Source organism: Panthera uncia, chromosome E1 (assembly GCF_023721935.1).
Source record: "Panthera uncia isolate 11264 chromosome E1, Puncia_PCG_1.0, whole genome shotgun sequence".
In the NCBI taxonomy this organism is placed as follows: Eukaryota; Metazoa; Chordata; class Mammalia; order Carnivora; family Felidae; genus Panthera; species Panthera uncia.
Window position 1 is genome coordinate 25171078 of NC_064814.1, and position 14515 is coordinate 25185592.

General features: G+C 56.5%; 1 protein-coding gene across 1 annotated transcript in view; it reads left to right on the plus strand.

The window, feature by feature from the left end:
* The first annotated feature begins 6625 nt into the window (after positions 1 to 6625).
* Positions 6626 to 14515, plus strand: part of ABCC3 (ATP binding cassette subfamily C member 3) — a 33330-nt gene continuing 25440 nt past the window's right edge. Inside the window, 8 exon segments of the mRNA XM_049635331.1 lie at positions 6626 to 6991; positions 7607 to 7732; positions 7952 to 8089; positions 8914 to 9039; positions 9252 to 9313; positions 10007 to 10138; positions 11366 to 11432; positions 11434 to 11558. Coding sequence (XP_049491288.1) covers positions 6626 to 6991; positions 7607 to 7732; positions 7952 to 8089; positions 8914 to 9039; positions 9252 to 9313; positions 10007 to 10138; positions 11366 to 11432; positions 11434 to 11558 — 1142 coding nt within the window.

Genomic DNA, 14515 nt, shown 5'->3' on the forward strand with positions numbered 1-14515 from the left:
GTTGCGTTGGCCGAAAGGAGATTTTTAACATTTCAGGTGATCTGGACACGTGTGGGAGGTCATGCTGGAGTCCTAGAGGAAGTGCAGTAGAACAGGGACGGGGACTCTGGAGCTAGACTGCCCGGGGTCCCAGTCCTGGTGCTAACCCATGGGATCTGGGGCGTTCACTGCCCAGCCAGCCATGGGTCTCAGCTATTGTGGACGTAAGATGATAATCCTAGAGCACAGAGGTGCTCAAATAACCAGAGTCCTTGGTGGTTGGCAGGCCCCCCCTTCAGCATCTGGGCCAGCGGGCCCGTGAGCCACAGGCTGGCCCAGCACAGAGGGCTTTGTCCCCACCCCCAGGCCCTTGCAAAGGCTGCTGTTGCAGCCACAGTAGGGCAGTGAGCTTGAATGGGGATCGGGGATCAGGGATCAGAGCAGGCCCTTGGCCTTTCGGCACCTCCATTTCTGCTGAGATAAATGAACTTGTCAGTTGATCGCTTCTCCTCCCTTCTCCCTCCTGCACAGGATTAAGGAAGTAATTACTCTTCCCACTGAGCAGAGGCTGTCCACAAGCCTGGGGCCCTGGCGGGGGTGGGGATGGGGCTGGATGGTGGGGGGGTGGGAAGGGTAGGGGGGGTTGGGAGGGTGCTGGGAAGTCCCTGACAGAGCTGTGACCCAGCCAGGGCCATCCTCCCACCCACCTGGCTCCTGCTTGGGTCTCTAGGGATTTCAGCCTCCGTGCCCACGGAGGGGCCCTCCTCCGTGCGGTCCATTGGGCGCCAGACCTTATCAGTCCCGTGCAGCTGTCGAATCGCATTATTAAGGAAGCTGTTGTCGCCTGTGGAAACTGTATGGGGGTAGGGGGTGGGCGGGCTGTGGGCCGGGTTGCCAGTCCAGCCCAACCCAGCTCTTCTCTTTTGAATGCTTGTGGTTTCAGAGGGGATCATTCACCCTGCCCAGCAGAATTGTAGGGAGCGTCATGGGGTCCAGGAATGACCTCCACCAACCTTGTCCTTTGCACTCTGTTTGGATCAGAGACCCCCCTTGGGTGCCAAGGGCTGTGGTCTTGCTGTCAGAGAGAGAGCATACTGTACCCCTGGGCACTCAGCTGCAGAAACCGGGCTTCAGAGGGCCCCCTTCATTCCTTTCTCCATTCATTCATTCTTTTGTTCACCAAATGCATTATGAGTGTCCTCTCCCGTGCCGACCACTGTTCTGGGGCCCTGTGGTGAACACCCTGGTCCTCATGGAGCGTGTGTTCCAGTGGCTGGGGAAAATGGGACGGGCCAAGGGAGGTGGGGGTAGGCAGGAGTTCGGTTCTGGACGCATTGTGTATGATCTGTCCCCTCGATGTCCCAGCAAGGGCTCTGGGGTGAATAATCTAGGGGCACAGGCATGGGCGGGTGCCCACCGCCCCTGCAGAAGGCTCTGCCAAGGTGGCCAAGGTAAAGGAGCCTAGGCTGGATCTCCCCGTCGGTCCAAGCAGCCATCTGAGGTTTCACACCCCCAAGATCTCTTGATTGTTGCCACAGCGCAGCCTGTGTGTGAAACCGAAACAAAGTCCCAGCAGCCTCTTGCTCTGGCCCCTGTCTCCCTGAATGCTGTCCTGTGAGACGCGGGGTGATCTGTTGTTCATTCTCTCCCTGTGGGGAGCTGCCTGAGATGCAGGCATCCCCACCCCACCCCCCACCCCCACCCCGGTACTCACGTTGGAGACGGAGCTTCAGAAGGTGAAGGAACTTGTCCCCGCTTCCGTGGCTCGGGAGTGGCAACTGGTACTGGGCCTTCTGCATCAGGCTTTGTGGCCACTCCCCACCTGCCTTAAAAAGCCATGCCCCCAACTTGCAAGTTCATACAGTGATTCCCCATCATGGCCTTCGAACTCGGGCTCCATCCCTGCTACATACACACTCCCTTGTCATCAGCACCCACACCGTATCCGGGCTGCTCCTGTGTACCCAGCCCCGTGCAGGGGGCTGGAGGGGCGGGGGGCCGGGCGTCTGCCCTCCAGGGCGCACGTTGCTGCAGCAGATGGGATATGTGTGCAGGTGCAGGTGGCGGGGGTCAGGAGAAACCCAGGCTTGCTGTGACAAGGCCTGGGTGCCTGTCCCAGCTCTCTGCGGCCAGGTCCTCTGACCTGTGGCCCGACTGGGTGGAGCCTGCTTTCTCTTTCGTGAGCTGGACCTAATACCGTTCCACTTCTCTACTTCTGGAAGTTGTTCTGAAATGACGGCCAGGTAATGACCATGTAAGTGCTGTAACAAAATGCCACAGAGGGGGCCTTTATCACTCTCAGGTGACAGTCACTTACCTGGCTGCCCAAACCACCCAGGATAAAGCAAAAGAAAGCCCTGGCAGAGGCTGGGGTGTCCCAGGAAGGCTTCCTGCAGGAGGTGAGGCTCAGGCTGGGCCCAATGAGGTCTGGAGACCTGAAGGTCTGAGTTATGGATGGCCTTGGGCAGGCCTGCTGGATCGTGAGGAAGTGGGTGGGTTTAATGGGCTTGCTAAATTTAAAATAGGGTGGGGCTGCCGCTGACAATAGAATGGATACATACATGGGTCCATTCATGCGATGCGCCACCACCCAGAAGGTCCCTTCGTTCAAGGGCCACCACTTAGAAACGAGGAGGGAGAATCCCTACTCACACTCAACCCCGAGGATGACCCCCACAAACACAGAGTTGTGTGAAAGAAGCCAGACGTGAAAGACACATACTTGTATATTTCCTTTAGGGGAAGTCGCCAGATGGGCAAAAGGTAATCCACATGGTTAGAAGTCAGGATAGCGTTCCTCTGTGGTCAGTAGTGGCTGGGAGGGGGCACGAGGAGGGGGTGTCTAGGTCCCAGCAATGTCTCGTTGCTCCCAGCGACGATTCGGGTGCTGGTTACACAAGTATGTTCAGTGTGTGAGAATTCACTGAAGGGTACGCCTAAAACGTGTGCGCTTTTCTGTAAGTTTATAATAGCCAGTGTTCTGGAAGTTGAACAGGAAGCATTTTGTTTATTTATTTATTTTTATATTTATTTATTTTTGAGAGAGAGAGAGAGAGAACGAGCAGGAAAGGGGCAGAGACAGAGGGAGACACAGAATCCGAAGCAGGCTCCAGGCTCCGAGCTGCCAGCGCAGAGCCTGACGCGGGGCTCAAACCCACGAGCCGTGAGATCATGACCTGAGCCGAAGTCGGACACTTAGCTGACCGAGCCACCCAGACGCCCCATAAGAAGTGTTTTAAAAAGGGCAAAGGGCTGGATTAATTGTGTCTGCTTGCCCTCCCCCTGGGGTGCCTCGACTAGGCCTAGGGGTGTACCCAGCTCTGACGCGGCACCGAGCCCTGGGCCAGCATGCCAGGTGCTCAGCAGGAGTCCTTAGTCCTTGTGGGTCCTGAGCTCACTGAATGCAGGGCCCTAGACTACAAGCTGTATGTGGTATACACTTTGCCCACCAGGGTGTGAATCTAATACCCCAAAGCAGCATGCCCCTGGACCTCATGCTCCCCAAAGGCAGGGACACGTCTGCCACGGGTGCACCCAGCCCAGGGCGCGACTCAGAGCATACCCTCAACACAGCATCATCAAGCGAGAAAACGGATGCTCTAGAAAGGCGGATCCCTCATGAGGTGCTGACTTCAGAGGCGGGGGGGGGGGGGGGGGGGGGGGGGGGTGGTATTCACGGTGGGAGACGTGGCTCCCAAGCCGGGCCCACCGGGTGGAGGGTGGAAGAGACAGAAAGCAGGTTGAGCAAAAGCGTAGCGGTGGGACCCTCAGAGCACATTTAGAACGAAGTGAGCTAGCAGCAGGGGAAAGGGGCAGCGGGGAAGAGAGGGCTGCAGGGTGCGTGGGTGCCCCATGAGCAGCAGGAGGCAATGTAGGTTCATGGCCCTGAAGCAAGGGGGCACAAAGCCGCATTTCAGGAAGAGCTCTGGGGCAGGGGCATCAGAGGGCAGAGGGCTGACCCAGATGGAAGTAAAGAGTAGAAGCTGAGGAAAGGGAGGCAGGGTGTGCAAACCACTCCGTATTTTAAGATGGGAGAACGCAACTGGGGCGCCTGGGTGGCTCCACTGGTTAAGCGTCATGATCTCGCAGTTCGTGAGTTCGAGCCCCACGTCGGGCTCTGGGTTGACAGCCTGGAGCCTGCTTTGGATTCTGGGTCTCCCTCTCTCTGCCCCTCCCCCCACTCGCACTGTGTGTGTCTCTCTCTCTCTTTCTCAAAAATAAATAAACATTTAAAAAAATTTTTTTAAAAAGATGGGAGAACTCAAGCATGTGGATAGTTCAGTTCCCAGGATCAGATGATTCAGGACCAGCTGGAAATTTCGAATGCCGTAGTAATATGCTTGGACTTTGTCTTCTAGGCTTTAGGGCACCGCTGAAGGTTTAAGGGGAAAGTATAAAATTATTTTATTCATTCATTTATTTAACAAATATTTCATTTAAGTTATGTAACCACATTCCCCGCCACCCCCGCTATGTGCTTGGCATTGTTCTAAGTACTTAAAACACATCAATAAATGAAATAAAAATGGCACCCCAGCAGGAAAAGATGAGAGAAAACACAATAAGCCAGTGACTTATATAGCATGTTAGAAGGTGACAGGTGCTATAAAGAAAAGGAAGATGGGGCGCCTGGGTGGCTCAGGCGGTTAAGCGACTGACTTTGGCTCAGGTCATGATCTCGCAGTTCATGGGTTCGAACCCCGCATAGGGCTCTGTGCTGACAGCTCAGAGTGAGGATTCTGCTTTGGATTCTGTGTCTTCCTCTCTCTCTCTGCCCCTTCCCCGTTTGCGCTCAAAAATAAATATTAAAAAAACAAAAAGAGCAGAGAAGGCAAGGAGAAGGTAAGGAGAGTCACTGGTGTGTAGAAGGAGCTGGATGGGCCCCCGGGACACTGCCATGCCAAGAGAGGGAACCGGCCAGGAGACTTAGAAGGAAAGACCAGGGAGGAAGGGAGAGGTCTGTCTGGGCAGGGATCTGGGCACCTAGGGGATGGAAGGGAAAAGATCAGAACCTTATGGAAATTACTCAGGGGGGAAGTGAGGGCCTGGACTAGTATGACAGCTGAGGAGCCAGAGGGGAGGGGGTTGGGGAGATGTTATTCCCAACATTACCTTCAAAGAAACCAAGGCCCAGAGAGGCAAAGGTTAAGCATGTTGCTCAACATCACACAGCTTGAAAAACATAGAGCCCACTGTAGTGGACCTTGACAGAGTCAAGTAAGTGTAAACTCTGAATATTTGTATGGCAAAAGCCATTCTATACTGGAAGGGTGAGGACACTCAAATGGGAAAGACAAGACAGGTGCAGCCTCATTATCAAATAATAATAAATCGAACAATAAAGGTAAGAACAAATTGCTTTAACATGTAGAAGTAGATAGAAGTTAGCATATTTGAACGTATTTGCCCCCAGAAAATGGAACTAGGGAGGCACTTGTGTGGCTCAGTCCACTAAGCATCCAACTTGCGCTCAGGTCATGATCTCGAAGTTCATGAGTTCAAGCCCCGCCGTTGGGCTCTGTGTTGACAGCTCTTTAAAAAAAAAGTTATGTGAAAGTATAACTTGGACAAAAACAAAAATGATCATTATTTAAATGGCCAGTTGGGAAGTAAGGAGTTTTATATCCTCTGGTGTTAGCAGTTGTCTCTAGATGGATGAGATTGGGGATGGGTTTTTTGGTTTTTGGTTTTTTGGTTTTTTTGTTACCTGCTTATATTTTCTGAGCTTTCTGGAAAGAACATCTAATGCTTTGTGGAGGTTGGAAGATCAGTTCATTTGTGGCCTTGGAAGAAACAGTCTCACTAAAATACATGTTTGAATGTATTCCCCCACCTCTTTCCAAAAAGCTTGGTGGGTGGAGTTGTATTCAAAGACTGGACCCGGTCTTGTCGTGACTCAGTGGCTCCCCACCAATACCAGACTTCTAGTGCTAGGACCGGGGCAGTCCCAAATGGGGATGGTTGGTCACCCAGGCTTTGTAACGTACAAAGGTCTCTCTTCATTCCCTTGCCCCTTTGAGCCTACCCAGTCAGTGAGGTAGGTGGGGTGATGGATCACTTTCCTGAATCCAAAGGAGAAGCAAATTAATCTCAGAGAAGCTCCCAGTCCCTTCCCTGGGAGAGGCATGGAGAGGAAGTGGGCTCTTCAACCATGCGCATATATCGCATTGATAAAATAAAACACATGGAGCGCCTGGGTGACTCAGTGGCTCAGGTCATGATCTCGAGGTTCGTGAGTTCGAGCCCCGCCTCGGGCTCTGTGCTGACAGCTCAGAGCCTGGAGCCTGCTTCGGATTCTGTGTCTCCTTCACTCTCTGCCCCTCCCCCGCTCACGCTCTGTCTCTCTGTCTCTCAAAAATAAATAAAAAATAAAACACTGATTTTTTTTTTTTTTTTTTTTAGAAGAGTGGAAATCTAGAATGGTGGAAAGGAGAGCAGTGGTTGCCTGCGAGGGATGGGCTGCAGAGGGGCCCAAGGGAGGTTGTGGAATGACGGAAATACCCTGTATCTTTCCCGCGGCAGTGGTTTTGCTGGTGTGTATGACAACCAAGCCCACTGGGTTGTGCACTTTGCACGGGCACAGTTTATCGTGCTTTAACGATACCTCAATTAGAGAGAGAGGGAAATGAGAAAAGAGGGGGCGACCATGGCCTCCTGGGAGAGCACACACTCCTCCCGGGGCTTGCTCGCTTGCACGCCCACCTGGTGTCATCTCCACGTGCCCTCTGACGCCCGGAGCAGGTGGAGTGCCTCTCTGGCCCAGCCACCTTCCTCGAGGGGGAGCCCCGTTCTGCGGCAGGCTGCCACAGCACCGAATTGTTCCCTCTGCCCCCAGGACGCCAATCTGTCCGTGTACAGCGACGACCCGGACCTCACTCCCTGTTTCCAGAACTCCGTGCTGGCCTGGGTCCCCTGCATCTACCTGTAGGCCTCCCTGCCCTGCTACCTCTTCCATCTGCGGCACCATCACCGAGGCTATGTTATCCTCTCCCACCTCTCCAGGCTCAAGACGGTCAGGGGGTCAGGGATCTCTCGAGGGTGGGGCTGGGACCCGGAAGGTTCTGCTCATCACGATTCTCCCCCACCTCCCATCCCCCACCCTCGGTGGCTGAACGCTTGCCCAGCTACACCTGCCCCGCAGCTCAGGCCACGACAGCCTGCCAGCTGAGTCTGCGGTCAAACGAGATAGTCCCTGCTTGCGAAAGTTCAAGAAAGTTCTCTGGCAACACTCTCCCCGCCCCCGGTGCGCTTCTGGCCAGTGCACCACCTAGCCTCCGGGGCCAGACCCTGGGTAGGATAAAAGGACATCCTCCAGGGGCGCCTGGGTGGCTTAGCCAGTTAAGCGCCAGACTTCGGCTCTGGTCATGAACTCACAGTCCGTGGGTTCGAGCCCCGCATCGGGCTCTATGCTGACAGCTCAGAGCCTGGAGCCTGCTTCAGGTTCCGTATCTCCCTTTCTCACTCTCTGCCCCTCCCCTGCTTGTGTGTGCTCTCTGCCTCTGTCTCTGTCTCCCTCTCAAAAACAAAAAATAAACATAAAAAAAAAGATTGAAAAAAAAGGACATCCTCCGGTGGGAACCGTCCCTACTTTTGAAGGTGGGGTTTCCACCCTGTGCCCTGTTTGTAGGCCTTGGGCGTCCTGCTGTGGTGCATCTCCTGGGCTGACCTCTTCTACGCCTTCCATGGCCCGGTCCACGGCTGGGCCCCTGCCCCCATCTTCTTTGTCACCCCGTTGCTGGTGGGGGTCACCGTGGTCAGTGCGGGGCCCTGGAAGTTGATGGGGGAGGGTCTCCAGTGAGTTGTGGGACCGTGATAGGGGAGCCATGGGCTCCTTGGAGAGGGCCGGACACCTTAGCAGTGGGAAGAGGAAGGAGTGACCCCCCAAAACATCTGGCCATGTGGGGTGGGGAGGACAGAGAAGGTCCAGATATCTGTGTACTCCGTCCCAGCCTTCCTTGCCCTCTGGGCACAGCCGCTGGCCACTCTGCTAATCCAGCATGAGCGGCTGCAGGGGGTACAGTCCCCAGGAGTCCTCATCATCTTCTGGTTCCCGTGCATGGTCTGTGCCATTGTCCCCTTCCGCTCCAAGATCCTGTCGGCCGTGGCAAAGGTAAGGGGCAAAAGGGGAACCTGCCAGGTGCAGCCCTATCTAGGGGATGGCCTCAGGGCTCAAGGTCACCGCCGGGTCCCAAGCTGCCCCTCCCCTGCTCCCAGGACCTCCCCTGCTGTTCAGTCCTTTCTACATTGTCCCCTACTTGCTGTATCTGTGCTGGGAAGCAGACCAGGGAGCCGGGGGAGAGGGCTGGTGTCACACAAGGGAATGAGGCGGGACACGGCCATTGTGGGGCGTTCACCGGATACAGGGGGCCGTTCTGCCGCCACCACGGGCACCGCCACGTGCAGGGTCTGCCAGGGGCCTGTCAGCGTCTGCGTATTGGACACGTGTGTGCGGACGCGCACGGGTAGTCTGTCCTACCAGGAAGTCCTGTTGTCCTGCTCTCCCCTTTTCTTCCCATCCCCCTCACTTCTCTGGTCTTCGTCTTGACCTTTCCTGCGGTGGTGGGGTGCAAGATTCCTCCGTTTCCAGGGTGGGGGGCAGTCGAACGTGGTAGTGAAAGTGCAGGCTCAGAACATTCTACTCGCCCTCTCTGTGATCCTGGGCCAGTTGCTTCGCGATCATTTCCTCGATTGCAAACTGGATATCCCGAGATTTCCTACCCTGTGGGGAGGGTCAGACAAGGTGACTTCGGTGGGGTGCTTGGCGAGCCCTCACCGAACAGCGGCCCCCCTCGTGACCTCGCCCCATCTCTCGGAACCTTCTGGGTCCTGCATCCCACCCCGAGGGAGCCTGGCACCCCAAAGGACCCCGTGGGGGGCAGGACTGCAGGTCCAGGGTTGCCTGTGTCTGACGTCCCTCCCCACTCTCCCCTGCAGGGCAAGACCTCAGACCCCTTCCGCTTCGCCACCTTCTACATCTACTTCGCCCTGGTGCTTTTCCCTCTCATCCTGTCCTGCTTCAGGGAGCAGCCGCCATTTTTCTCCCCAAAGAATGTCGACCCTGTGAGTCTGCTATGGAGGCTGGGTGGCCGTGGGGTTTCCACAGCCCACTCCTCAGCCCAGCCCTTACCAGCAGCTCCCGTCCCTTCCAGTTCCTTCCATCCCCATGTCGTCCTTCCCTCCAGGAAGGAACGAGGGCCCCTGCTCCCTCTGCTCCGCTTCGGGAGGGTGGTGGGCACGCCAAAGTCTTCCTCTCCTACCCTCTCATCTTCTAGAACCCCTCCCCAGAGGTCAGCGCTGGCTTCTTCTCCTGCCTGTCTTTCTGGTGGTTCACAAAGTGAGTCAGCTCTCCCTCCGTGCTGGGCCAGAGGGAGGAGGAGAGGGGAGGTGGGGAGGAAGGGGAGCGGGCCACAAGTTGAGCCGGCTTGTTTCCCTGCCCCAAACCCTGACCCCAGAGGGCATTCGGGGCAGGCGAGGGTGAGGAAACCTGTCCATTTGGACCATTTGGACTGGGGGCTGAGTGTAGAGGTCCAGCTGGCCCAGCTCCCATCCCAGCCCTGCATCTGGGCCTGTTCACAGGAACAGGCCCCGGGAGCTAGAGGGAAACTGTAATTACTTCCGAGCTCTTCCATCTGGGATAAGCTTACAGCTTGTCATTTCCTTGGCGGCCCCTCAGTGTGGCTTGAGCAGGATAATTGTGTCTGTGACCTGGGTGACAGCTCATTAACCACACCACACTGAGGAGGCACCTGGGTCTGGGACTCCATCCACCCGCACTTGTCCTCCCCCCGGGGCCACAGTCCGTGTGAATTTCATCACCAAGGCGCGAGGGTCAACATGGCATCTGGGGAAGAGGCGGAGACGGGGTGGGTAGGGATAGGAACTTGGGATGGGAGGCAGTGACCTCCAGGCTGTTCACTGTGGCCCGTGGCCATAGCCCTTCAGGGAGACTCTGGGGGCTCTGGAGACCCCGGTCCCTAGCTCTAGGCTGCTGAGCTCTGACCCTGCGTGGGCTTGCTGCCCGCCCCAGGATGGCCATCCTTGGCTACCGGCGCCCCCTGGAGGAGCAGGACCTCTGGTCCCTGACCGAGGAGGACCGCTGGCAGGTGGTGGTGGACAGGCTGACGGAGGCATGGAAGAAGCAGCAGAAGCAGGCAGCGCGGTGAGGCCCTCCCTGGGTTCTCACATCCCAAGTCTCCTGCGGGGGAGGCGGGTAGCCCTGAGGCCGATCGCAGGGGTGGGGGTGGGGAGAAAAGCAGGTGCGGGCGGTCCTGAGGGGGGACGCCCGGGCCTGAGTGGGGCCAGCTCTCCCCAGATCTTCTAATTCCAGGGAATAGCTGACACTTGCGTAGCACTTCTTCTGTCACTACGTGGCCCTAAACACGTAGATTCACTCAATCTCTAACAGCCCTGCCGTGTGGGTTCTATTGTTTCCGTGTTACAAGTGGACGCTGAGGAGCGAGGGCTTAACAGGGCCCGCAAGGTCCCCGACTTGGTGGTGGCGGGGCTGGAACCCACCGGTGTCCGGACCCACTGCTCTCACCGCTGTGCTATCGTGCCCGTCCTGAAAGGTGTTTTCCAGGGACTTCCCTCAGAAGGGGAAGGGTCAGGGGAAGAAGGTTGAGGCCAGCCCCTCTTCTCAATCCCGCCTCCTCCTGTCTGGAGGAAGGGACCGAAGAAGATGATCCTTGGACTGAAGGGCCTTCCCACTGGCAGTTTCCCATCAAAGACCCAGGGACCTGTCTGGCCAACCGCCCAACCAAGAGAGCTAGAGCTCCGAGTCCTCCTTCCCTACCCGTTTCTGACCCCAGGACTGAACCCCCTTCCCTCCCACCCATAATTGGGGACCCAGGACCTCCGTGCCTTTTCAGCCCAGAGCCCCTGATTGGCAGCTGGCTGGTGGAGGAGCCAGGGACTTGGACTTAGTCTGTGGTGTCTCGGCTTCCTTAGTTCGGGGCCTCAGAGAAGACATACGGGCCCCCCAGTCTGCATGCTGCACCCCCTCTCTTCCCCTCCATGCCACCTTTACCCCCTCCCTGCCCAGCTCTTCAGTGACCAGGTCACTCGCCATCTCTCCCCTTGTCTCCCTTCCCTGTCGGCATCCTCCCTGGAGCCGTGCTGTGGAGGCAGGGAGAGGGCTGGAAATTGCTTGAGTTGTAGTCCTTGGGGGTAGTGGTTAAGGCAGCCCGTGACATAGCCTCATACGCCTGCAGACAGAGTCACTTGGGGAGTTCTCACCTGGAAGGTCATGTTGTCTGTCCCTCTGCCAGTCCTAAGAGCCAAGAAAGCAGGTCCGGGCACCCCCTGCTCCTCGCCAGGCCCCACTGGTGCTTGTCTCGTGGGGCACATGTGACCCTTCCTACCCACTGCTCTTTCCTCCCTGGGCCAGACACAGGGCCGCGGTGGCATCTGGGAAGAGTGTGTCCGGTGAGGATGTGGTGCTGCTCGGGGGGCTGGCCCAGGCCCCGGGAGTCATCCTTCCCGAGGGCCGTGCTGGCCACCTGTGGTTTGGGCATCTTCACAAGCATCTGCTTCAAGTTGACCCAGGACCTGCTCTCCTTCGTCAATCCGCAGCTGCTCAGGTCTGACCACACTCACTCTTGCTGCCACCCTCCTGGGTAAGGGGCGCCGGCTGGCGTCCCTGAGGTCTGAGTGCAGAGGGACACCATGGGAAAGATCCCAGACCGGGACCGAAGGGGCTCTCCCCACTTGCTGTGTGGCCTTTGGCAAGTGACAATACCCCTGTGCCAGAGTTTCCCCAATTCACATCCAGCTCATCTTCATCGGGCACGTGCTATATGCCAGGCACCCTGGTGGGCAGATGGACAAACATCCTCTCTTCAACCCCCTGAACTCCAGCCAGGGGGTTCTTGCCAGTTGATAGGCTCTGTCGTCTGTCCCATGAGTGGCCTGGACCAGGGAAAGCTCTCAAATCGGGGGGTAAGAAGGAGGGCTACCCCGGCCGCTGAGCCCCCCAACACCTTGTCCCTCCACGTGTGCATCCGTGTATTCTCATTCAAAAAACAGCTGTTGAGCCCCCAGTGTACCAGAATGACGCTAGATACTAGGGATGCAGAGATCAAGAAAACACGGTGGGGGCGCCTGGGTGGCTCAGTCGGTTGAGCGTCCCACTTCAGCTCAGGTCATGATCTCACGGTCCGTGAGTTCGAGCCCCGCGTCGGGCTCTGGGCTGATGGCTCGGAGCCTGGAGCCTGCTTCTGATTCTGTGTCTCCCTCTCTCTCTGCCCCTCCCCCGTTCATGCTCTGTCTCAAAAATAAATTAAAAAACGTTAAAAAAAATTAAAAAAAAAAACACACAGTGGAAGACCAATGTGGGAATCCATTAGAGCACTGTGCAGACAGAGGTAGACTCGGGTGTCTGGAAATCCCTAGGAGGGACAAGGAGGCCAGGCTGGGAAGGAGCAACAGCGGGTGCACTTGCTTCCAGGAGAGGTCAGCAAGGTGGGAAGGACAGTCAGGTGTTAGTCGACTAGATGAGGAAGGAGGAGAAAGTTCAGCGCATGCAGAGTCACAAAGGCCTCCGCCGACATGACTCAAGAACTCCGGGTGTTTCTGGAGGAAAAGGTGACCCGAGGGAGGGAGAGAGAGGGAGAGTCAAGGAAATCCTTGGAAGATTTGAAGCCGGGGGAGGGGCATCTGGTTTGCATTTCAGAAGGACCCCTCTGTCAGGGGATGTAGGGCCGGGTGGCGGGATGGAGGTGGGCCAACCAGGTCAGAGGAGAGTCCAGGCCAGGAATGAGATACGATTCAGGAGCTGCTGGGGAATTGGGTGTGTGCCAGGGAGAAGGAGGGGTCGTGGGCCACCTGGCTGTCGGATCTTTCTCTGAGATGATGAATGCAGCAGGAGGAGGGGGCTGGGCACCAGGCAAGGTGGTGAGTTGAGTCTTGGCTACGTTGGAGTCAAGGTGCTGGGGGACATTGTCCCAGGGGGACATTCCCAGCTAGCTGGAGACCACAGTTTCAGAGCCATCAGGTAGAGGCCCAGGGTCCGGTATCTGTGACTGGGCTCTCCCAGAGAACTCATGTCGGTGGCCCCAGACAGAGCCCTAGGGAACTGTGACAGGTAAGGGGTGAGCAGAAGGCTGGCTTGGAAGGGCGAGAGCTGGGGAAAGAGCCAGTCGTGGAGCAGAGCACAGAGAATGCTTCTGACAGAAAGCATGGCCTCCAGTGCAGCAGGTTGGCCGGTGAAATAGAGCCTGAGGGGGACAACGTGGGGTTTGTTAGTGCCGAGAATAGAGGCTGAGACGGAGGGGAAGGACCTAGAGCAGTGGGTCTGCCTTGGAGAGCAGGGGCTAGGGAGGTCTAGAAAGTTCCCATAAGGAAAACACATTCATTTCCTATGGCTGCTGGGACAAATTGCCACAAACTAGGTGGGGAGGGGCCTTAAAATGACAGGAACTTACCGTCTCACAGTTCTGGAGGCCAGAAGTCTGAAATCAAGATGTTGGCAGGGTTGGCCCCTTCTAGAGGTTCTGAATGAGAATCTGTACTGTGCCTCCTAGCTTCTTGTGGTTGCTGGCAATCCTTGGCCTCCGCTTGTAGGCACATCACTCCCATGTCGGCCTCCAGCATTCTCCCCAGTGTGTGTGTGTGTGTGTGTGTGTGTACACGTGCATGTGCACATATCTGTGTGTGCACTCACATCCGTGGGTCTCTGTGACTCTGTGTGCAAATCTCCTTCTCCTTCTCTTATAAAGACACCGGTCCCTGGATTAGAGCCCACCCGACTCCAGTATGACCTCATTCTAACTTGATTACATCCATAGAGACCTTATTTTTGAATAAGGTCAAATTCACAGGTACCGGAGGTTAGGACTGGAACATCTTTTTTGGGGGGAGACACAGTCAACACGCAGCAAAAGGAGAGGCCTGTCTACACCTCGGGAGGTAGCTCCATGAGGTCGAGGGGAGGTTTGTCCCAACATGGAAGAGACTTGGTCATGCCGGTGAGTGAAGGTACAGAGCCGCCAGCAGGGATGAAGATCTTGATGGTCCAGAAAGGGTGGCAATGAAGGAGTGTGTTGCTGAGCAGGTGGATGGGAGTCAGGGCTCAGCGGGGCAGGATCAGGCTCGGAAAGCCAGAAGAAAAAGAAGAGAGCAAGTGTTTGGAGGGAAGTCCATGGTTGTCAGGGAGTTCTCAATGGGCGGTTAAGTGGTAAGACACGAGCGGGGCAGCTACTGAGTGGGGTGGGGAGTGGGGGCAGTGAGAAGGTTAGAGACAAGAGGTGCAGAGGGCCAGGGGACAAGAGGTAGATTAGCGCCCTGGAGAAGGTCACCAGCAGCACCAGGGGCCACTGATGTTGGAAAGGCTGGATTTGAGGGGGAGAGTCTGTGGGGTCGTGTGGTAGGTTCTAGAGCCTTCAGCAGCCAAGGAGAAGGTGCAAGAAAGTCTAAGCTATGGACCTGTGGCATTTCTTCCTGCCACGTGGTCCAAGAGGCAAGAAAGGCAGGCAGGCAGGCTCGCAGGGAGAGAGTGATAGAAGCAGTGGGCCGCAGCGCCATGGCAGGTGGGAAAAGA